This window comes from Amia ocellicauda, chromosome 12 (assembly GCF_036373705.1).
Source record: "Amia ocellicauda isolate fAmiCal2 chromosome 12, fAmiCal2.hap1, whole genome shotgun sequence".
NCBI classification, from domain to species: domain Eukaryota; kingdom Metazoa; phylum Chordata; class Actinopteri; order Amiiformes; family Amiidae; genus Amia; species Amia ocellicauda.
This window is the reverse complement of record NC_089861.1, coordinates 31809995-31835126: the sequence shown is the minus strand read 5'-3', so window position 1 is coordinate 31835126 and position 25132 is coordinate 31809995. Positions and strand designations below refer to the sequence as shown.

Below are 25132 nucleotides of genomic sequence, written 5' to 3'. Positions count from 1 at the left end.
ACAAGATAAAGTGTTGATTAGATGTATCTGGTGTTTCTGACACTATTAATGTGTATGTTTGTGTTTAATCTCTCTCACTTTCTCCCTCATGCTGTCTCTACCCCACACCCCCTCTCAGGGATGGTATCACCAGAAGTAACCTTGTGGGCACTGGCTGGACCAAGCTGAGCGAGTGCGGGAAGAGCAAGCACGTTTCCTTTGACCTGGGTCATCTGTGGGTCATCACCCAAGACAACCGGATCCTGGACTGCAGCTGAGAGCTCACAGACAGCAGAGACCTCAAAACTTGTTCTGGGATTTCAATTAATATAAATATGAATATATTAAAAAATGATCTATCTATATATACACATATATATATATATATATATATATATATATATATATATATATATATATATATATACAACCACTCAAGATACCTGTCTTTCACTCTGAGCTGCAATAAAGCATTGAAAAATATAGTAGCATCCTGGAGTCTGTGTGTGTGTGTCTGAGTGTCTGTGTCTCTCTGTGTGGGTCTGTGCATGTGTGGTGTGTGTGTGTGAGTCTGTGTGATTTCTTATTAATTGTTTTGGATACAGGAATGGATTAAAACAACTTTAGCCCACTTACTAATAGAAAACTACACATCTGATTGCAGTGGTAGCCTTATTCTTTTGGCAGATGCTTCTTCTACTCAAATATAATGTCTAATACAACAGTTTTGTTGGTTGATATTAGCAGGTCGGTCAAGCATTTAATTTTAATCAGCCTATAGTCAATGTAAGATATTTGAAATGTATATTTAAACAATCATAACTAAATTGGATAAAGATAGAACTTAAAATAGTAATAATGGCAATAATAATGTAGCGTTAAGAGGGGGGGGTGTATTTTGATAGAGCATTTTAGCTCCAAGCTGAAGCTCTGATCTAAAGAAGACCTCTCCCCCAAAGTTATCAGATTTCCTTAGCTCATCGGCACGTGAACTGTTCTATATCAAAGTGGCAGTCTTGGGAGGATGGCACCGAGAATGGGCCAAATGGCTTGGAATTCCTGCAGTGAAATGTCTGGGGAATAGGGCCTAGAGGTAATAAAAAAGTTTTGAAGTGGACGAGAGCCGAAATCCTGACACAGAGCTACGAACCCAGGCCAACCGGCATTTCCGAAAGATGGCATGGATTGACATCAGTCATAAATCAAGCATCCTCCAATAGAACACTGGGGGCTGAAACCGAAATCCAATCTCACAAACTCAAGAACCAATCATCTATTGATCTGACAGGCGTATAAAGGGTAGTGCATGGCATCTATCTCTCACCTGAACCAGAAACTCGCTGCCACAGCTCAACCTGTAGCTCTGTTGCCAGAACCGGAACCAGAAACCAACCAAGTCTTTGCCGGCAACAGAAGAGTTAAACTGGGAGAAGGAGATTGAACCGTACGAAGAATTCTTTAAAGAACTTTATTTAGTTAAAGAACTTTAGAAACTGCGCCTGCCCGCCTGTACCCATCTGATCAGTGGAGTTTTACAGCTGGACAATTGACTAAGTCGACTGCAATACGAAAGTCATTTAAATAGCTCATTTAAATTGTCTAAAGAAACTTGACCCTTGGAACAAACAGGGCCCTGCTTTCCTCAAAGACTTGTCTTCAAGTAACTACGGTGGAAACCCTGCTTGCAAAGAAGATTTTGTGCACAACCTTGGAGCCTTCAAACCAGTGGAAAATCTGTTTGGAAAAGACTCTACTCTACTCTTTCGCGTAACCCCAACTTCGAGGTGCATCGACTAAGTGGAAGTTATTGGACAAAACCGAACCGGACTGCCTTTGTGCCAAATCACATGGACCTCGTGCCGTGTGTTTTTATTTGAGCCCGAAGACAGAGAGGCCTCTCTGCGATGAAGTTCAGATAAGTTTAACAGTTTGGAGTTTATTATTCATGTCATTTGAGAAATCAATTAGAAATGTTATTCAGTGTAATATCATTTAGAATTTTCTTAAATATAAATGAGTGCTGCATTAAACTGTTTTGTTTGACAATTTTAGAAATAAAATCTGTCAATGCCGAGAAATATCTTCTCATTCCTGTTTAACTGTTTAGTCTGAAATTGACACATGTTAATACACACTAGATTATAGGTGACGCTGCCTATCCTTAATCATTGAACAGTAATCAATTAGGAGAATTGTGGTTACAAGAAATGATAGAAACTTTCTCGGCACCCAAACGTAAATGAGACATATATATATATATATATATATATATATATCAAACGAGAAGTTATTTGACATAAATACTAATCTACATTCGTTATTTAAAGTCTGACTAACAATACTAATGAGACTCACCTTCGTCTTACTAACTGGTATTGTAGTCAATGTGTTTGTAATTCTGTGTAACGTTTTGTGTTATCATATGCCATTCCATGGTCTTTGATTTGGTCACAGAAGTGATTTGTCTTTGATTTGTTGATCTTGAGTGAATTTTATTTAGTTTTTCCCTTTTTGTATAACTAGTGTTTTTTATAAATTTGAGAATTTATATCTTTGGAATTGGTGTCTGCGTACAATTATTGCAGAAATTGAGTTCTACAAGATTCTAGGATTCTAGATAAGGTGATACTTAAATTCACTTCTTTGAACTGAAATGTATAAGTGTACCTTACACTACAATAATAACATATGCAAGGTAGGGTTCGTATTTCATAGGGGTGGTAACACATTGCTAGCAGGGTCAAAAGTGAAATTGATGCCATGTCTCAGGCTTAGCTCTGTGGATAAGATTTAAATTTAACAAATTTAACAAATGACAAACCTTATTTGTTTGTGTTGGTTTAAAATTTGCAATGTGCAAATATTTATTTTTCTGAGTCACCCAGTGTAAAGCAACTCAGTTTTCCTGTTATCCTTGTTATTGGAGAGATTATTGGAGAGATTAATACAGATCCAATGAAACTGTGTAACCTTGAATTTATGAAGCATCTTTCATGAAGACACTACACAATACAAAAATCTGGATCAATTCAGCAGTTCTTGTAGATATTTAAAGCAAATAAAAGCAAAAGAACTCTGGCAAAGATCAGGGTATAGGTATGAACATATTTCAAAGGCCTTATATCCAATATCCATTGGAGCACGGTCTAGAGTGGAAAGTGTATAGCACCACCAAGATCCTGCCTAGATCAGGTTGTCCCTACAAACTAGATATTGGAGCAAGGAGGAGACTAATCAGAGAGGATACTAAGAGACAAATGGTAACTTTACAAGAGCTACAGGCTTTTATGGCTAAGATGATGGCTCAGGCAGCACATCTGCTCAACACCAGAAGCATGCTAACCTCATACCCCGCAAGCATTACTGAAGCGCAAGGCTCGACCTTGGTGATTTGGCTGCTATGGAAGATTTCTTTATGGAGACCTTGAGATATGAGCCAGGCCCTTCCCCAGACACAGGACATGCCAGCCAAAATCAGCCCTTCATCAAGGCATGTGATCGCTCTGGGGAGCAGGCTGTGTTCTTGGGCCTCCAGCACTTCCTGCCAGCCCTATGAGACAGACAGGTGCTGATTTGGACAGACAATGCCTTCATTGTGATCTACTATAACAGACAGGGCAATCTGTGGTCACACACGCTCAGTCACATGGCTTTTCTGTCCACAGCCCAGCTTAGTCAAATCTGTTCACCTTCCTGCCCTGTCTGACACAGCAGTGGACTTCCTGTCTATTGGAGGTCCCCTGTATGCCAGCCTCTGTTCATGAGTTCCCACTGCAACGTGCAATGTCGCATCACCCTTTGGGTAATATTCTCTTTTTCAGGTATCTCAGGGTTGCATTCTCAGTCTATCATTATATTCTATTGTGTGTAAGCTACAGTCAGTAACCAAATAACTATGTATTGATCAATGTCTCGTGTTACTGTTAAGTAAGGATGTACTGGTAAGAATGTACTGGTACATTCAAAGTGCTGTGGTCTTCAGGGAGTAATCCTGCAACTTTGAGTTTCATTTACAAAAAATGAAATCTTCATGCAAGATAATTTCCTAAGCATAGGTTAATACAGTGGTTTTCAAACCGGTCCTGGAGTAACCCCTGCCCTACTGGTTTGTGTTCCAACCGAGGCCTTAATTTCTTAATTTAACAGTATAATCGTTTTGTTAGTTAAATTAAGGATTAAGGCTGATGGCCTTATCCAGGGCGACTTACAAAATATAAGAGCAATACAAAGTGCAATAATAGAGTACAGATGTCACAGTTCCCCAGTACGCACCCTCTCTCTCCACTAGAGTCCGCTATCTCCATCTTTCCTTTCCCCTCATTGTTCTCTTCTAATCTGTCAATCACCCTATTAACATTCTGGTCTCCCATGTGCACTTGTTCACTCTACCTCTGCTTCCATTGGCCCTGCACCTGCCTTCCCAGTATCTACTCCTCTTCTTAAACCCCTCACTGCCTTCACTAGGGGTGAAGTCTTGTCAGCCTTGTCTACAATTCTAAGGCTTGTCTCCTCGCTCCTTGTCTTCTCATTTACAAATTCCAACTTATAACAAGTGTATAGGAAATATATAAACAATACAAGTCCTACATCCTAGATTGTAAAAGCTAATATGTGAATTGTTAAGAACTAAGGGAAAGGGGGCATAGGGGAAATCAAATCAAACTATACGAGTACTAGTAATGCAAACCATGGGGGCCATAGGCAAGATTTGATTGTGGGGCCCCCCAACTTGCAACAAAACATTTTAGTGGTGCCCATCTTAATGCTGGAGACCATTTTTTTAGGTATAATTAAAAGAGACATAAACATTTAAATAGTGCACATCACACAACATTTATTGCACTTTAAAATACACTGTACATGTTGAAGAAATATGTGTAGTAATAAATACAAATGTAAATAGTCTACTAAACACAATGAAATAATAGCAATAACTAATAAACATTTTAGGTAAAAAACACCCACACCAAGAATACTCAGTACTGAAAATACTATAGCCTATTGCACAGTACATATTCCAAAACAAAATTAAATTACATTATGTAGCATGTGTTATGCTTTTACAAGGTCTAGGTTTGGCGAGAGGTGGAATAAAAAATGAGACCAAGGAATTTAGGGAAACATAGGCTAATATTAATAACTTTAATTATTTAATTATATTTAATTATTAGCCAGCTTTTAAAAATAAAGAAAATAAGAAAACAAGAAACCACAATAGTGATCTCTTTTGTCACAGTCCTGAAGCTATGTTTCAATTACAGTCGTCATCCTACCACTCGGAGTTAGTGAGAGGGCTAGTCTTGAAAGTGTTATTCCATTGAGTCCAGTGTAGAATCAGATCTTCTGCATGCAATTAAAATCCTTGATGCTGGGTGGCTCGCCATTCCGTGTGCGGAAAAGTTCCATCTCCCAAAAAAAAAACTGACCTGTATGTTAAAACAGGGCATTTGGACATCCGGTGGATCAGGAAATGGAGTAGATGTGTGCCTTGCTTGCTCCCGCATTTTGTTTGATTATTTGACTCTAAAAGTTATTTTTTTCAACATTTATTTTAAATTTAAAGCAAAAAATAAATGTGGGACCCCTTCGGATGCCAAATTTGTTTCTGATACATTGGTAGCTGCGGCTGATGCTATACCACCGGCGCTGTTTTTGAAGGCAGATATTGTGGCCGCCGTGATGACTGCTGTGGTGCCCGGGAGAAGCTGCGTGCAGCTGTGGCTGGAGATTTTCACAGCTCCTTTGCTGCCCTGGGGTCCAAGCTGTATGCTGTTCAATCCAAGGTGACTTCCCAAGGTCAGCATATCGACAGCCTTGAACACTGTGCGGAAGATACCGGAGATCATCTTGCTGAATTGGAGGCACGTTGTGCCACCTTAACTGCAGATAATAAAGCTTTTAAGGAAAAGCTGTCTGACCTTGAAGGGTGCTCGAAGAGGCAAAATCTTTGTATCATTGGGTTGCCTGAACAAATTGAGGGGTCGCAGCCCACTTCTATTTTTGCAGATTTTTGTGAGGAGCTGCTGGGTGGTGAGGTGCTTTCTTCAACCCCTGTGCTGGACAGGGCCCACCGCTCTCTTACTCCTAAGCTGGGTCCTCACCAGCGCCCCAGGCCAGTGATCGTGCGCTTTCAACTGTATCAGACCAAGGAGCTGGTCTTTCGGGCGGCGAGGGAGAGAGGGGCTCTCAAGTTTCGTGGCCATAATGTCTTCATCTTTCAAGACTTCAGCGCAGATGTCGCCCGACAACGAGCTGCGTTTAAGGAAATCAAAAACAAGCTCTTCAAGAAGGGGATTAAATTTAGCCTGCTGTTTCCTGCTAAACTGTGAGTTTTTCACGTTATGGGTTAACAGCAGGACACATCCTTAAATAAGATGAGTATGTACGTAGGTACTTGTGTGTATGTGTGTGCATGTATGTGTATTTATGTATCTTTGTAGGCTATATGTGTTTTTGTTAGTAATGTACTGAAGTGCTTTACTCATTTCTTGCTAGTCAATCGGGCGTCTGCTAAGTAACTGATAATGTATAATCGGGGTGTAGTTTCCCCTTTATTTCTTTTTCATTGAATTGTACTTTCATTGTTAATTTTCTCTCATTGTAATTTGAGGGTCAGTTCATGTTGATTAACAGTATGGTTCTGCGGGAGCGATGCACAGGATAAAGCCGGAACTCCTGTATTGTAAAATACTCGGTAGGCATGCAACTCAATTGGGGAGTTGCTGTTGAGGGCGTGGGGAGGGGAAAGTGGTGTGGGGGAAAAATATAGAAATCCTATTCTGCCTTTGTCCTTGGTGTGCTGTTACTCCTCACTTGGTTATCAGCAGCTCACATTCCTTTCTTGCAACCTATTAACTGCAAAGTACCTTCCAATGCAACTGGCAATGTAGAGGTTAATGATTATAATTCATGAGTTTTGATTTTAATATTGATGAGATGGGAAGGCTTAGTTTAGAATGACAATGAAATCACTGCTAGTTATTAGAAATGACCATTCAGACACTGTTTGTAAAATGTTAAGGCCCCTTGGGCGTATGTCCCAGAGGGGGTATAAAAGCTTTGTTCTGTCATAACAATTCTGGGCAACAGTCATGCTAGCCTAAAATCCTTTGAGTTCTGTGTTGCGCTGTTCCTCCGGTGCACGTAATAAATAAATAAACTCCCGACTCCAAAACTTTCCTCCACCACAGTGGCTTTTCTAAAGACTATTTATCTGTTTGCTTTTAACTTTCCTTTCTTTTCGTTTTTTGTTTGTTTTTTGGTCTCAGTCCATGTTTAGCTTTCAGCAGGGCTTTCACACTTTAATTGTGGGAGTGTTTTCTTCCCTAATTTCATTTATTTTTAATATACTTCAAATATGAATGCGAATAGAGGGAGTTCTGTTAATTTTATTAGTTGGAGTGTCAAGGAGCTCAACCATCCCATGAAATGTAACAAGGTTCTAACACACCTTCAGCAATTAAAGGTGGGGATTGCTTTTTTGCAGGAAACCCATTTTTGTGTGTCTGACCACAAGGGTTGGGTTGGGCAGCTTTTTTATTCAACGTTTTATGCTAAGGCCAGGGGGGCAGCAATTCTGGTTCATGAAAATGTACCATTTACTCATTCGGAAGTAATCACAGATAAAATGGTCATTTCATTGTGGTTATAGGCAAACTATTTAACACTCCAGTGGTTTTGGCTAATCTCTATGGTCCTAATTGGGATGACAGTAGTTTTTTTTTCAAAAAAATTCTCCTCTCTAATTTAATTCTCCTAATTTAAACACACACAATTTAATTTGGGGGGGGGACTTTAACTGCTGGTTAGACCCCCCTTTAGTTCGCTCCTCTTTAAAACCTGCTTCACCCTCCAAATCAGCTCTAGGGATAAAATCCTTCTTTTTTGATCATGGTGTATCTGACCCATGGCACTTTTTGTATCCAATGTCCACCATACCTTCTCACGAATAGATAATTTTTTTATAGATAACAAATTCTCTATCTCTTGCACATATCATAGCATACAGTGAGGGAAACAAGTATTTGATCCCCTGCTGATTTTGTACGTTTGCCCACTGACAAGGAAATTATCAGTCTACAATTTTAATGGTAGGTGTATTTTAACAGTGAGAGACAGAATAACAACAAAAAAATCCACAAAAACGCATTTCAAAAAAGTTATAAATTGATTTGCATGTTAATGAGGGAAATAAGTATTTCATCCCCTAACAATCAGCAAGATTTCTGGCTCCTAGGTGTCTGACACCTGTCCACAGAAGCAATCAATCAATCAGATTCCAAACTCTCCACCATGGCCAAGACCAAAGAGCTGTCCAAGGATGTCAGGGACAAGATTGTAGACCTACGCAAGGCTGGAATGGGCTACAAGACCATCGCCAAGCAGCTTGGTGAGAAGGTGACAACAGTTGGTGCAATTATTCGCAAATGGAAGAAACACAAAATAACTGTCAGTCTCCCTCGGTCTGGGGCTCCATGCAAGATCTCACCTCGTGGAGTTTCGGTGAGGAATCAGCCCAGAACTACACGAGAAGATCTGGTTAATGATCTCAAGGCAGCCGGGACCATAGTCACCAAGAAAACAATTGGTAACACACTACGCCGTGAAGGACTGAAATCCTGCAGTGCCCGCAAGGTCCCCCTACTCAAGAAAGCACATGTACAGGCCCATCTGAAGTTTGCCAATGAACATCTGAATGATTCAGAGGAGAACTGGGTGAAAGTGTTGTGGTCAGATGAGACCAAAATCAAGCTCTTTGGCATCAACACAACTCGCTGTGTTTGGAGGAGGAGGAATGACCCCAAGAACACCATCCCCACCGTCAAACAAGGAGATGGAAACATTATGCTTTGGGGGTGTTTTTCTGCTAAGGGGACAGGAGAACTGCACCTCATCAAAGGGACGATGGACGGGGCCATGTACCGTCAAATCTTGGGTGAGAACCTCCTTCCCTCAGCCAGGGCATTGAAAATGGGTCGTGGATGGGTATTCCAGCATGACAATGACCCAAAACACACAGCCAAGGCATCAAAGGAGTGGCTCAAGAAGAAGCACATTAAGGTCCTGGAGTGGCCTAGCCAGTCTCCAGACCTTAATCCCATAGAAAATCTGTGGAGGGAGCTGAAGGTTCGAGTTGCCAAATGTCAGCCTCGAAACCTTAATGACTTGGAGAGGATCTGCAAAAGAGGAGTGGGACAAAATCCCTCCCGAGATGTGTGCAAAGTCGAAGGGGTCAAATTTCCCTCATTAACATGCAAATCAATTTTCTGTCTCTCTCTCTCTGTCTAAAATACACCTACCATTAAAATTATAGACTGATCATTTCTTTGTCAGTGGGCAAACGTACAAAATCAGCAGGGGATCAAATACATTTTTCCCTCACTGTATTTCTGTCCCTGGTGAAGTGTACCCAGCACACAAGCAATATCCGATTAAACCGCAAGCTTTAGCTGCTGTACGGAACATTGTTCCAACTAAGACACGCACACTCAACTACTAACTCACCTATCTGGCCAGTTGCCAAATCAGACGGCTCTTGACGTCTTACAATAGACTATACACACTTGAATAAGGTTACACCACATCTGCATCCCATAGTTGCTAACCCCTCAAAAATCTTTAATGCTGTTGAAGCATCTCATGCTATATTTTCAGTTTTGGATATATCCAATGGTTTTGGAGCCTTCCTCTGCACCCCGATTCACAAGACAAGTTTGCTTTCACACTAGGTTCACAACAATTCACCTGGACACGCCTACCACAGGGGTTTCACAATAGCCCCACACTGTTCAATCAAGCTCTAGCTTATTTTCTAGAATTCCTTGATCTTACTCCTTGGGGCTCCTCATGCATCCAATATGTTGATGACATTCTAATCGCTTCTCCAGATACGACCTCCCACATGGGGTCTCTATCTCTCGTTCTGTCCACACTGTCCACAGCAGGGTTTAAAGTCAATCCATGCAAAGCTCAGATAGCCAAACCTGAAGTCCAATATCTGGGCCATCTCCTGTCTGTAGGACACAAGTCTATGACCGTGGACCGTAAACAAGCCATTCTTCAGATGCCTGTTCCACACAATGTCCATGCAGTACGCAAAGTAATGGGATTATTAAACTATTGCCGCTCTTTTATTCCCAATTTCACACAGGTCTCACAACCCATCCAGGACCTGCTGCACGGCAGTCCTGGGCTGCTGGACTCCATCTGCTGGGGACCTCCTCAAAATGAAGCCTACAGTCTTCTCAAACAGGCCTTGGCGTCCACTCCTGCTCTTGGATTGCCAGACCATACTTCCCCCTTTCATTTACACTTTCATGCTGATGGCCCTTTTTACACGGCAGTTCTGACGCAGGACCATGGTGTTCGCAATCGCCCTGTGGCCTACTTCTCCTCTAAACAGCCTGCCGCCACAGCAGGCATGCACCCCTGTATGTCCGCTGTCGACTGTGTGGCTTGGGCGGTGTCTGCCAGCGAGCCTTTGGTTCTCTGCTCCGATTTAATACTTCATACTCAACATACCATTGTCGCCCTCTTACACACGGGTAAGTTGCGCACAGTCTCTGATTCCTGCCGTGCTCGCTGGGAGGCTGTTTTGCTCCCTCGGGATAAGTCCATCCACATTGTCAAAGACACTTGTAATCCCGCTTCAGGCCTCCTAACCGAGGGGCCACCACACTCATGTCCTGATGTCCTCTGCCACAACGATTACTCACAGTTCTCTGAACAACCTCTAGCTTTCCCGGACAGCGAGCTATACGTGGATGGTTCCTGTTTCTATTCTGATGGTGTGCCGCGCACCGTTTGGGCTGTGGTCTCTCAAAACGGTCAGGTTATGGAGTCTGTCTCTCTCCCGGGTCATTGCTCTGCTCAAGTGGAAGAACTGGTGGCCTTAACAGAAGCATCTGGACCTTGCATCTGGCCAAGCTGTGAATATTTTCACTGACAGCCGCTATGCCTGGGGTGTTGCGCATGATTATATGGCCATGTGTCAACGCTGGGGTTTTGTCACTACAGCTGGGCTCCCTATAAAAACATTTTTTTTACATCCAAGCCCTCGCCCAGGCCATCTGCCTCCCCCGCTCCTTGGCGGTGGTCAAGATTAAGGCTCACAGCCATGACTCCTCGGATCCCCATGTTCGGGGGAACTCTTTAGTGGACCACGCTGCGAAGACAGCGGCTTCTTCACACGCTGCTCCCGTCTCCTCTCTTTCTGACTCTTCCCGCATCCCTGATGTCAATCTGATACTTTACGGGGAAGGTTATGAAATTGGCCTGCCTTCTCTTGGATGTCAGACAACGCTTTTACATTACCACCCACAAAGCAATGGTCATGTGGAACGCTTAAGAAGAGCCTCACGAAGGCCCTCCTTTCTTCAGGAAAAGGCTGGACGGTGGCTCTACCCGCTGTCTTATATAAGCTGCGTGCTGCCCCGTCCCGTCAAACCTCACTTTCTCCCTATGAGCTCATGACTGGATGGGCTATGCAATTGCCTAGTGACCTTTGGGGCCCAACGGACCCCTCGGCACCCTTCAAGGACAACCTTCTGTCCTATGTGCAGGCCCTTTGCACACATCTCTCTGGATCTTCTGCCCCGCCCTCCCTTCCCCTTATTGGCTCCCATGTCATGGTTCGCCATCTCCCACCTCGTGCGGGCCTACACCCTCATTGGTCTAGCCTGCATGTTGTCTTTCTCGCCACAGACTCCTCGGTCTGTGTTGATGGACAGGTGGGCGGTTCTCGGTGGAAACACTGGTCACAAGTAAAGTTGTATGATAAGACTAATAACTAATCCCTTTACCTTCCCAGGGTGGCAGCTGCAATTGTCCTACAATATGTCTTTTACAGTCGGTAAAGTAACTTCTGCTTCTTCCCTCAGGATTCTTCATACTATTCCTCTGCAGCTTGTGGTTGGTGCAGAACACTTCCACAACAAAGGATCCCCACCATATGCATCACGCTGGAGAAGAACGGAACACCTTTCACCAATTTATTGCAGCTTTTGGGAAAGCATTAAATGTATCAAAATGTTGGATATGTATGCATGTACTTGCAGGGGTTGACAGTGGTGCCCTGCTAGGGGCAGAACCCGTAGAGTGAGGCATCACTTCCAATCTCACACGATGGTGACAAAAGAACAATTGTAGCAACTCCCTCTGTACTCATTACCCTAATCAAACATGGTATAGTCGACCGGTGGGGGGATGGGGATTTGGCCAACTTAATGTAACAAGAGGGAGAATGTATTCTCTGAAATTGGGCTCTGAAATATATATGTCAAAACGCCTCCCTCCAGCGAGGGAGTTGGAGTTCTCGGCTCACGTAACATAACGGAAATAAAATACCAACATATGCTCTATCATAACTTCACCTATAATACCCTAATGCCATCCACCAATGGAACATACTGGATTTGTGGCCTCAGAGCTTATTGGAATCTCCCTGTAAATTTCAATTGGTTGCTGCTATTTGGGATATGTGTATCCTGCAATACGACATGTGCCCACACTCCCGGGCATCCCTGTCAGCCATCTATGAGACATATATGAAAGTACTAGATTTTTTAATGACATTATTTCCTATTTTTGGGGTAGCACGAAATACTAAAGAAATCCATAATGGGATCTGTTGAAAGGTTCTCCACTGCTTGGCAACCCTTTATTTTGTATTTTGAAAACTGGAAGCCCCTAACTCCTTTGTAGTTGTTGTATTTTTAAGATACTGAGACCGATTTCCTTTTTTTTTTTAATTAATATATTTTTATATATATATAGTAATAAAATAAGAATCATTATATATATATATATATATATATATATATATACACACTCACCTAAAGGATTATTAGGAACACCATACTAATACTGTGTTTGACCCCCTTTCGCCTTCAGAACTGCCTTAATTCTACACATATACTTATTATTATGTTTTTATAATTTAGTTATTTTTCCTATCATGTTAAAACGGAGTAGCTGACAGTATTTTACACTCATGAAACGCACACAGTTAACAAAGCACATTTCCACTAGTAGCATTTATATTGGTAATATGGATTTACATTGTCCATATGATTTATGTTATTAATAAAGGCTATACTATTCATACAAAGTGCTGTATTTCATGTAAGAGAAACACATGTATATTTTTGTTTACTTTTGTAAATGTAAATTTAAGTTAGGAGAAATGTAAATTCTGAAATGCTTTATTATAAAGACATGATGCTGTAAGTAAGACAGTAGACAGTTGTATTATTTTAAACAAGGAACCTTATTTCCTTATTAAGAGAAAGATATGTTGATTTAAAATTGAAAGAATGTTGTAGAACAGAAAGTAAGAGAGAGTAAATCTAAAAGAGGTTATCTGTTACAAAACACAAGCAGATACAGATGCTATGTTATGGATTATAAACAGGCCTGATCTGTTGTGGCATGGACTCCACTAGACCTCTGAAGGTCTGTGCTGTGGTATCTGGCACCAAGATGTTAGAAGCAGATCCTTTAAGTCCTGTAAGTTGCCAGGTGGGGCCTCCATGGATCAGATGCTCGATTGGACAGAGATCTGGAAAATTTGGAGGCCAGGTCAACACCTTGAACTCGTGATTCATCAGACCAGGCCACCTTCTTCCATTGCTCCGCGGTCCAGTTCTGATGCTCACATGCCCATTGTAGGCGCTTTCGGCAGTGGACAGGGGTCAGCATGGGCACCCTGACTGGTCTGCAGCTACACAGCCCGATGCGCAACAAACTGCAATGCACTGTGTGTTCTGACACCTTTTTATCAGAACCAGCATGAACCTTTTCAGCAATTTGAGCTACAGTAGGTGGTCTGTTGGATCGGACCACACGGGCCAGCCTTCGCTCTCCACGTGCATCAATGAGCCTTGGCCGCCCATGACCCTGTTGCCGGTTCACCGCTTTTTCTTCCTTGGACCACTTTTGATAGGTACTGACCACTGCAGACTGGGAACACCCCACAAGAGCTGCAGTTTTGGAGATGCTCTGACCCAGTTTTCTAGCGATCACAATTTGGTCCTTGTCAAAGTCGCTCAGATCCTTACGCTTGCCCATTTTTCCTGCTTCTAACACATCAACTTTGAGGACAAAATGTTCACTTACTGCCTAATATATCCCACCCGCTGACAGGTGCCATGTTATTCACTTTACCTGTCAGTGGTCATAATGTTATGGCTGATCGGTGTATATATAATTCCCGGACTGCAGTGTCCCTTTTTTAATTTCAGCCACTGCCACCCCAAATGGCTCTGCATGTTTCTGAATATAGCTACATATTAACTTGTATTAATTTATATATCAACAAGATGTCAGAACTAAATGAGAGATTTACCAAAGATTAGCACTTTTGCACCACAGTATCCACCTTGCGTCTGTCTCCCCCTTTCAGATCAACCCTCAACCGCCACTGGCAGAAATTCGGTGTTACGCCGAATTCAGTTCCCCTACGAATCACGTGTCCATGGTTGGTTTGCACATGATTAATAATTAATGAATAAATTCATTTTCTTAGGACAGGACGAATTACACAAAACATACATATTCTACAGTAAGAGAAGATCAAATACACAATAAGCGCTGTTACAGTGCTTTGCGATCACACGTCAGCAGAGTGCTGACAATGTATTATTATTATTATGTATTTCTTAGCAGACGCTCTTATCCAGAGCGACTTTCAAAACATAGGAGCATTGTTGTGGTGTCTAGCAACAGGGACAATGCAACAATGATTTGGGACCATCATCCCAGACTTCTTAAATAAGCAGAATTTCCCATCAAACCATTAATATCACCTGAGATCGTCTGACAGTTTAATGATTTGCCCACGACTGCGCCACAAATACCCGCAAAACAAGCCGCATTCATAATCAATAGGCTAGCCTATAGTCATTGTTTTCTAAACAAAATTAAAAGTAAAAATACGCCACAAAATGAATGAAAATGTACCCACTCATACAAAGTATATTCATAATGAACTGTATGCACGGTGACGAATGCATGTTAATGCATCTTGTATTTTATTCAATACAGTAAAAGTGTCTGAAATAGCGAATCGGTGTAAATTCCTTAAATAAAAATAAATAAAAATAAAAGGCTGTTATCTTTGCATATTCGTATTTTCATTTCTGCTTGTCTACATGTGTTCTTGCATTATTTTGTTTTGTTTTTTACAATGCATTTGTGTTGTGTGTAGACGTGGAATGAGTTTAATTTTGATGGTTAAATACGGTTTCAAAGACATAGTCCGCCTTGGTGCTGATTATTACTGCGGTGTGATTCTCCACTTCTACTTCGCGCTTGGGAACGCCCACATCCAGTGACGTCAGTGTTCGGTTCCCAAACCGGTTCGCAAAAAGTTCAGCTGGTTCCCAGGCCGAGCACCGGCTCCGGTTCCAGCACTGGCACCATGTTGGTGGAAAAGCGCTATCAGAGATTTAGATTAATTTTTACATTTGTTTCTCTTCGGTTCACAAATTAGTTTCAACTCTTATTTCCTTTTCTGTCTTTCTCTATTACAAACTAAACGAAAGATTCAAACTGTAGATATTTGTGTAACTTGTTTATACAGAAATGAATTCAACTTAAATACAACACTGTTTCTCCAAATAAAATAACACTATTAACAGATTCACGACCTGACTACACATATGTAGTGCCTACTTGCTCAGAGCATAGATTACAGCACATCCAAGACTCCAGCTCAGCTCAACCAGGAGAACGACGTGGCCATGAGTGAAGTGATGGAAGTGCAAGGCTCCGATCTGGATGACCACATTCATGTTATGGGGTCCCACCTCCACCACCACCAATGTACAGCGTCCATCTGGATGATGCAACGACAGCCAAAGTGTGCCAATACACTTACCTCACATCAGCAACTCAGTGGGGAGGTGAGCAGAGGGAGATTAATGCCAATTATTTATATTTGTATAAATATATATAGATTGCATGGTTAAAATTACAATTGATCCTAGATCCGCACTGTGGACACAGGTGTATTCTATACAGTCAAACAGTACTGGAAGCAAGATCAAATAACATTGTGTGTTGCAGACTCTAAACTCTGCATCCATATAATTTTGTACTTTCTCAAATATTCTTTGATTGCTCATGATTTAAATATATTTCATTTGCAAAAAAGGAGCTGTTTGAATAGGAACTGGAAACTTAATTTGGTTTCATGCAAACACAGGCAGATAAACAGAATAAGAGATGCATTCTCTATCCACACAAATAACATTACTCTGCATATAATACACTACAAGGGTCCCTCAGATGTCCTATGTCTATTTAGTTGTGGAAAATGCAATTGTTAAAACTTTTAGTCTTGTTACTTTCTGAAAAGACATTTCCTTTAAATCCTGATTTCCAAAGTGACCTTTGTATTGTTAGGTGGATATACAACACCTGACATGTTAGCATTTTAATGCTAATGATGAATAATGAGCACAGACTAAATGTGCTTTCATGATGTTAAATTACAGCCTCCTATTGCATTTCCATTGAGATACCAAGATCATGTGTAAGTTGTGCAACATTAGTTATTTCCAGCACACAGGTGGCAGGTGCTGCATGCATTTATAAAAAGACATGCTTCTTTTGTAGTCTTTATGTCTATGTTTAGGTGTCTCAGAGCTTTTCCTTAAACACATCAATTATTCAAATTGCACCAAAAAAGCTTCTATGATGATTTTCAAACAGATATTTAATTATTAATATTTTAACTTTAGCGACTACAGTGACACATAGATGATAACACTTAAAATACAGGTTACAAAGCCAATCAGGAAAAACGCAATGCCCTACCTATAATGAATTTAAAATAAGAACACACCCACATAGTTTAAATCACTAGCCAGACAAATGTATATTCATTTGGATTTGAGATTCACAGGTAAGCAGACATATCAAACTCACGTAATATATTAAGTTACAGTTGTATGTTATTTAGATTGTGTAACTTTTTCTTATTTTGCATTATACATTAAAAAGGGCTTTAAAATAGTGTAGCTTTAATCTGTATTCAAGTTCACAGATATTCAATAAAAAATATGACAGATTTAAATCCATGTTAGTTTATGCTACACTGTTTGAAGAAACTTAAAATAGAATTCCTAAATTATTGCTTTTCAAAAGATCTCTGGTGTATTTTAAGTAGAAATTATTTTATAGTAATATATATAATACCTGCAAAAATACTCAGCTCTTCAAAGACTATACTCAGCTCTTCAAGGACTATATATTCTATGGATCTACAATTACTTCATACATTCATGGTTACAAATGAGAATGTATGATGGGGGCAAATTGTCGTAGGGACCAATTGTTGGGGACAAATTGATGTGCTCACACTGAAAACAAAACAGGTAAAATAAGTATGTACTGCTTTAAGCTGCAGAGAATTCAGAGAGCACAGATCACTAGAAACAAAATTTATATTATATGAAAGCACTATATAGCAAGGCAAGGAAAACAGGAATTATTCTCAACCTTGACGAGCTAAGAACTAGATTGGGGATGAATGTGAGCTCTTAGGGGGTGCAAGACACAGCTTATTTTAATTATTTAGAAATTACGGGTTTGTTAAAACAAAACAAAAAACTTGTGGGGGCATGATTACCGCAGATCTCTACAGGGGGGTGAACATGAACTAGAATTTGAATTTAAACAGTAGTATAGAGGAGTCTGTGAGGGTTGGGGAGTGGGGTGGTTGGGGGAGGGGAGAAGTTCATCTGTCTGAGGGTGACCTCAGAGGGTGTTTTTAATGCAGGAGATGGAAAAATTTAAATCCCCAGAAAACACATACTGATGTCGACCAGGAACAAAGAGACGAAGTGTCACGCAATCGCTACAATTGCAGTGTCCCTGTAGCAGAAGAGAGTTATAGAAGGGAGAGAAGGCAAGATATTGTAACTGTAGAGAGTAGGAAGAGTGAGAAGGATTTGGCAACAAACTAGGAAGAGAACTTATGCAAGTATAAAAGTGATTGATAAAGTTAGGAGTCACACGGCAGCAAGTATAAGGAGTCCCAATCTGACCATCTCTTGAGCTGTCTCGCCTGTTTCCTGAATGGATCCTATTCAAATAACTGTAGAAATGGGCAGACCGGGACTGGGTGAATCCCGGAATGCCGGAACAGTGGAAAAATTTCCAAAACAGAAAAATACTTTTTCTTTGTCTTTCAGCAACTTCTGTTTTAAAATAAAAAATGTCAATACATAATTTAAATATTAATAATTATGAATAATTAATTAATTATACTTACTAAACAATTAAAATAATAATACTTGGAAGAAGATGAAGAAGGAGAATAATTATTATTATCATCATCTTTACACATTTTCTAGAATTTGTTAAACTGAAAAGAATATTTAAAACTAATAGAAGCACACAGCTGAATAGTTTCATGCTTGGGAACTACTTCTGGAACTGGGTGTAACTATTGTTTCAATTTGATCTATAAAAGACAGATGTTAGCATTCCATGGCCTGCTTTATAATGTTTAAAAGAATGTCCCCAAAATAATTTTAAGTCCTATTGATAGCAGAAATGGTCCCCTTCTAAAGTACAGTAGTTTAGTCCTGGGGAACTGGGAATAGACACCCAAACTGGTGTCCCCTATGGGATAATGTCGTATTTTTAATTGCATTGTTAGCGTTCCGAGGCTTGCTTTCTATTATTTAAAAGATAGTCCCCAAAATAATTTTAGCTCCTATGTATAGAAGAAAAGGTCCACTTCTAAAGCACATTAGTTTCATGATTATTCAACTAGTTACATTAAATATAATGACCTATTTTTAGGTCTGAATCTTAAGAAACTGCCAATGGGTCTTTTTAACAAAAGGAACTTACTTTAGCTTAGAAATTGTCAAATATAACACTTCAACATTCCCATATCACAATTTAAATGCTGTTTGTATGTTGTCTAATTAGTAATATGTTGTTTTTTAGGTGATAACATTGCTAAAGAGTACTGAATCATCATAGGGAAAAAGTGAGTTCTGGTACTATTTTGTCTCCCAAAGACATAGTTTGTAAACATGCACAAAAATATTCTGTTGTTATTATTAGGGAAATTACTGAAAGTAAGAGCTAAAAAAGCCCCCCAAATATCAGTTCAGCATCTTCAACTTCATCCATGTTCTGAACAGGATTTTGAGCACAGTTAGTAACATAAGTAAAGTAGGCAACACTGGGCAGGCCCGTTTGCTGAGGATTTAAGAGTTCTATTAAATAGCCTATATGTATGCTTTAAAAATGTGGGTCGTAATTTGGTAGGAGTGCACGGGGGGCACTAAGGTAAAAAATATACAGTTAGGTCCATAAATATTTGGACAGTGACACAATTGTCATCATTTTGGCTCTGTACGCCACCACAATGGATTTGAAAGGAAACAATGAAGATGATCATTAAGTGTAGACTTTCATCTTTAATTTGAGGGAAGTAACATCCAAATTGTGTGAACAGTGTAGGAATAACACCAATGTGCCCCCCCCAATTTTAGGGGCTCAAAAGTAATTGGACAAACTAACATAATCATGAATTAAATTGTGAGTTTCAATACTCGGTTGCAAATCCTTTGCAGTCAATGAAGTTTGGAACCCATAGACATCACCAGATTCTGGGTTTTTTCCCTGGTGATGCTCTGCCAGGCCTGTAATTCAGCTGTCTTTAGTTCCTGCTTGTTCTTAAAATATCATAAAGCCCCCCTATTGTTGCCTGTTGTGTTTGGAAGATGCTTGTCTTTGAAAAGTAATGGTTAAAGCACATTGGGCCCAATATTCAAACTTTGTGCAATTTCCACACAAAATGTGTCCTGCACAGACTTGGCCAAAAAAGGAGAGATATTCAAACATGGCTCATATCTTTGTGCAACATTGGAATATAGCATCGCAAATCATGTTATCATGTGGAGAACGTATGTGGGGGTGAATTGTGTCTGTGTGAGGACCGTCACCCTGCAGCATATCTTTGCCTATGTCAGGGTGTACAGTGCAGCATTACTGTCCAAATGTCCACAGACACACTGCATGCTACGAACTACATTTCCTATGTATGTATGTATGTATGTATAGGCGTCGAGTTTTGAAATTCCGGGGGGGTTCAGAGTTACTAACCCTAACCCCCTACGACCACTGTCAGATAAAATCACTACTATAAAAAACGCTGCTTTTGTTTTATACATTCTAGGCTATGTAAAACCAAATAGTTGTAAGAAGTAGTAAAACTACAGCGAGGGAAAAAATAATTTGATCCCCTGCTGATTTTGTATGTTTGCCCACTGACAAAGAAATGATCAGTCTATAATTTTAATGGTAGGTGTATTTTAACAGTGAGAGACAGAATAACAACAAAAAAGTCCAGAAAAATGCATTTCAAAAAAGTTATAAATTGATTTGCATGTTAATGAGGGAAATAAGTATTTGACCCCTTCGACTTAGTACTTGGTGGCAAAACCCTTGTTGGCAATCACAGAGGTCAGACATTTCTTGTAGTTGGCCACCAGGTTTGCACACATCTCAGGAGGGATTTTGTCCCACTCCTCTTTGCAGATCCTCTCCAAGTCATTAAGGTTTCGAGGCTGATGTTTGGCAACTCAAACCTTCAGCTCCCTCCACAGATTTTCTATGGGATTAAGGTCTGGAGACTGGCTAGGCCACTCCAGGACCTTAATGTGCTTCTTCTTGAGCCACTCCTTTGTTGCCTTGGCTGTGTGTTTTGGGTCATTGTCATGCTGGAATACCCATCCATGACCCATTTTCAATACCCTGGCTGAGGGAAGGAGGTTCTCACCCAAGATTTGATGGTACATGGCCCTGTCCATTGTCCCTTTGATGCGGTGCAGTTATCCTGTCCCCTTAGCAGAAAATCACCCTCAAAGCATAATGTTTCCACCTCCATGTTTGACGGTGGAGATGTTGTTCTTGGGGTCATTCCTCCTCCTCCAAACACGGCGAGTTGAGTTGATGCCAAAGAGCTTGATTTTGGTCTCATCTGACCACAACACTTTCACCCAGTTCTCCTCTGAATCATTCAGATGTTCATTGGCAAACTTCAGATGGGCCTGTACATGTGCTTTCTTGAGCAGGGGGACCTTGCGGGCACTGCAGGATTTCAGTCCTTCACGGCGTAGTGTGTCACCAATTGTTTTCTTGTTGACTATGGTCCCAGCTGCCTTGAGATCATTAACAAGATCCTCCCGTGTAGTTCTGGGCTGATACCTCACTTTTCTCATGATCATTGAAACTCCACGAGGTGAGATCTTGCATGGAGCCCCAGACCGAGGGAGACTGACAGTTATTTTGTGTTTCTTCCATTTGTGAATAATCGCACCAACTGTTGTCACCTTCTCACCAAGCTGTGTGGCGATGGCCTTGTAGCCCATTCCAGCCTTGTGTAGGTCTACAATCTTGTCCCTGACATCCTTGGACAGCTCTTTGGTCTTGGCCATGGTGGAGAGTTTGGAATCTGATTGATTGATTGCTTCTGTGGACAGGTGTCTTTTATACAGGTAACGAGCTGAGATTAGGAGCACTCCCTTTAAGAGAGTGCTCCTAATCTCAGCTCGTTACCTGTATAAAAGACACCTGGGAGCCATAAATCTTGCTGATTGATAGGGGATCAAATACTTATTTCCCTCATTAACATGCAAATCAATTTATAACTTTTTTGAAATGCGTTTTTCTGGATTTTTTTGTTGTTATTCTGTCTCTCACTGTTACAATACACCTACCATTAAAATTATAGACTGATCATTTCTTTGTCAGTGGGCAAACGTACAAAATCAGCAGGGGATCAAATACTTTTTTCCCCTCACTGTATGCTTTACCAAGGGATTCTATATAATAGTCAACTGTTCACAGGCTGGGGTTCCAGCACAGAGGGAGACACAAGGACGCAGGGACACAGAGACACGGAGACGCAGAGACAGAGCAGTGATGAGAGCCTGTGTGATTACAGTGCTGCTGCAGCTCCTGCTGTCTGGCACTCAGGGTAAGACGCTCCGACAACAAAAACAACTACAACAATAAAAATACAAATAATAATAATAATAATAATAATAATACAGTTTAGTATGCCGGATAATTAGAAGAAGCAATAGCCGAGAGAGAATGAATGCTAAAAAATAATCTTGGCATAGAATACACTATTATCTGATTAGCATTATTTATTTAGCTGTGAGTCGGTTGTGCCTGTAGTTTGATTGCACAACTTTGCACAACTCATGTTATATGTTTTTTTAAGTTCTCATGTAACCATCTCAGATAACTGCAATTGTCAGTTAACCTGTGATCTTATTTAGATTATTATTATTTTATTTACTGTTACGTCCATATATATTTGTACAGTGACACAATGGTCATCATTTTGGCTCTGTACGCCACCACAATGGATTTGAAAGGAAACAATGAAGATGATCATTAAGTGTAGACTTTCATCTTTAATTTGAGGGTAGTAACATCCAAATTGTGTGAACAGTGTAGGAATAACACCAATTGTATATGTGCCCCCCCCCAATTTTAGGGGGTCAAAAGTAATTGGATAAACTAACATAATCATGAATTTAATTGTGAGTTTCAATACTTGGTTGCAAATCCTTTGCAATTAATGACTTCCTGAAGTCTGGAACCCATAGACATCACAAGATGCTTGGTTTCTTCCCTGGTGATGCTCTGCCAGGCTTGTACTGGTTCCTGCTTGTTCTTGGGGCGTTTGTGGGGTGACTGTTTGTGTGACTGTGTCCAGCATTGTCTCTGTGTTTCACTGGACATGGGGGTGAGATCGTATTTGTACTCTATCTCTGTGTGTGTGTGTGTGTGTGTGTGTGTGTGTGTGTGTGTGTATCTGCTTCTTAGTCTCTCTCTGTGATTATTTTTATCTCCCCCAATCACCTCTCTCACCCTATCCCTCTCAACCCCCAATCACCCTCCTTCCCTCTCTGCTCAGCCATGAAGTGCAGGGAGGTAGCAGGGCAACTGCGGCAAATCGATGCCAGCATGGGGCAGGTGTTCGGCACCAATGAAGACAACTTGATTTTCACATTGTACGGGGATCGCTGGAACCACCTGCCTGGGTCACTGAAACACATCACGGTCGGGCCCTCAGGCATCTGGGGCATCAATAGCACCAACGCCGTCTTGAAACTCGTGGGCGCCAACTGGGTACAGGTGCCAGGTGAGAGGCAGGGAGAGGGAGATGGAGATGCTGGGGGAGGGTGTGGAAAGGAGAGGGGTAGGTGGTGGGAGGGAGGGCATGGGAGAGAGGGGAAAGATGAAGGGATACCAATTTTTAATTCACTATTTGCTCTTGTTAATTAACCTCCCTCACTGCTTCTTCCCTGTGCCCCCCCTCTTTCTCCCTCTCTCTCTCTCTCTCTCTCGCTCTCCCTCTCCCCCTTCCCCTGCCCCCTTCTCCCCCAGGTCCTCTCTCAGGTCAAATGAAGCAGATTGACGCTGGTGGTGACCAGTTCGTGGCTGGGGTCAGCACTGCAGATGGCATCTACTGCCTGGGCCTGCAGGCCACAGTGGGTTACAAGGGCCCTGGCTCTCCTGCCCCCTGGGAGGGCAGGGCAGGATCTCTCAAGTACCAAAGCTGTGGGCCCCTGGGCTGCTGGGGGGTGAACTACAATGGCAATGTCTATGTGTGTCCAGTGGTATCTCCACAGCAGTGCCAGGGGACAGGGTGGATGCAGGTGTATGGCACACTGTCCATGCTGGAGGTGGGCAGCGATGGCAGTGTGTATGGGGTCATCACTGCTGGTACTGTCTATACCAGGTGAGATGTTAATTTAAATATTATTATTATTTGTATATTTCTTATTATTCCTTATCCAGGGTGACTTAACATTAGTAATAAATATTTATATGTATATTATTATTGTTATTAAACTACTGCTGCCTTAATTATCATAATTAGTCACATTATTTTTGCATTATGTTTAATTCATTTTTGTATTGTCCTTGATGTTATTACTATTATTTTATTTAATACTGGTAATAGGGGTTATTGTCACACTAATGTTGAATTAAATATCTCATTCATATTATTATTGTCATTGATGTTATTACTGCTATTATTACAACTATTGGGATGTTACTGCAGTTTACATTAATTATTACAATTCTAACTTTCTCCTTCTCCATGTCTCTACCTCTCTCCCCCCCTCATCCTGTACCCTCTCTCAGGGATGGGATCACCAGCAGTAACCCTGCAGGCACTGGCTGGACAGAGATGAGCGAGTGTGGGAAGTGCAAGCATGTGTCCTTTGACCTGGGTCATCTGTGGGTCATCACCCAAGACAACCGAATCCTGGACTGCAGCTGAGAGCTCACAGCAAGCAGAGACCCCACTGCTTTGTTTGGATTTCAATAAATATAAATAAAGATTCAATCGGTCAATTGCAACAAACTGAAAGAGCGTACTAACTGGAGCTGATCCCGTGGTTAGTACATAGCTTTGTACTAAACTAGCACACAAGTTAAATACCCCATTGCAACGAATGAAATATGCATATCACACATTTGGCTACTTAATTTAAATGCAACAGACATTTCAAGAAGTTTGAGCATTTAATGTAGGCAGGGGTTCTCAACAATGATCTTGGCGAACCCCTGTGTCTGCTGTTTTTTGTTCTAACAGAGCGCTCACTTGTTTAATTGAAACCTTAAATGGTATTATCAACCAACACGAGAGCTGAAAATAACAGGAAATGTTTAATCACTTAATTTGTTCAATTACATTGCTTAAATAACTGAGAGCTGATAGGGCAGGTGAGTGAACATTAGAAGAGACAGTGGTTTGTCAAGACCTGGGTTGAGAAACACTGTCTACATTAAATGTTCAATCCAAATCAAGCCAAATGTATGATATGCATTTTTATTTCAAATCAAGTAAATAATAACAATACATATAGTTCCATTCAACAAATTAAATTTGATTATTTCAAAACCACTGAATGTAGGCTATAGTAAAAAAATTTTTTGTTAACCTTATTAAACCCGATATTTTTTATTTTGCACTGATTTTCACCCGGTTTTAGTGTTTGTTTTGTTTTTTGATTTGTTTTTTCTGGAACACTATGTGTATGATAATGAGAAAACAACAATTAAAACAGCATTTCAACTTTATTTCACAAAAACA

The 25132-nt window shown here is 40.9% G+C and overlaps 1 protein-coding gene across 1 annotated transcript; it reads left to right on the top strand.

The window, feature by feature from the left end:
- Positions 1-22960: 22960 nt before the first annotated feature.
- LOC136764145 (fish-egg lectin-like) lies at positions 22961-24336 on the top strand. Its single transcript, XM_066717957.1, has 3 exons — positions 22961-23167; positions 23425-23767; positions 24178-24336. The coding sequence occupies exons 1-3, from the start codon at positions 22990-22992 to the stop codon at positions 24314-24316; spliced, it is 660 nt and encodes a 219-aa protein (XP_066574054.1). The 5' UTR covers positions 22961-22989; the 3' UTR covers positions 24317-24336.
- The last annotated feature ends 796 nt before the right edge of the window (positions 24337-25132 follow it).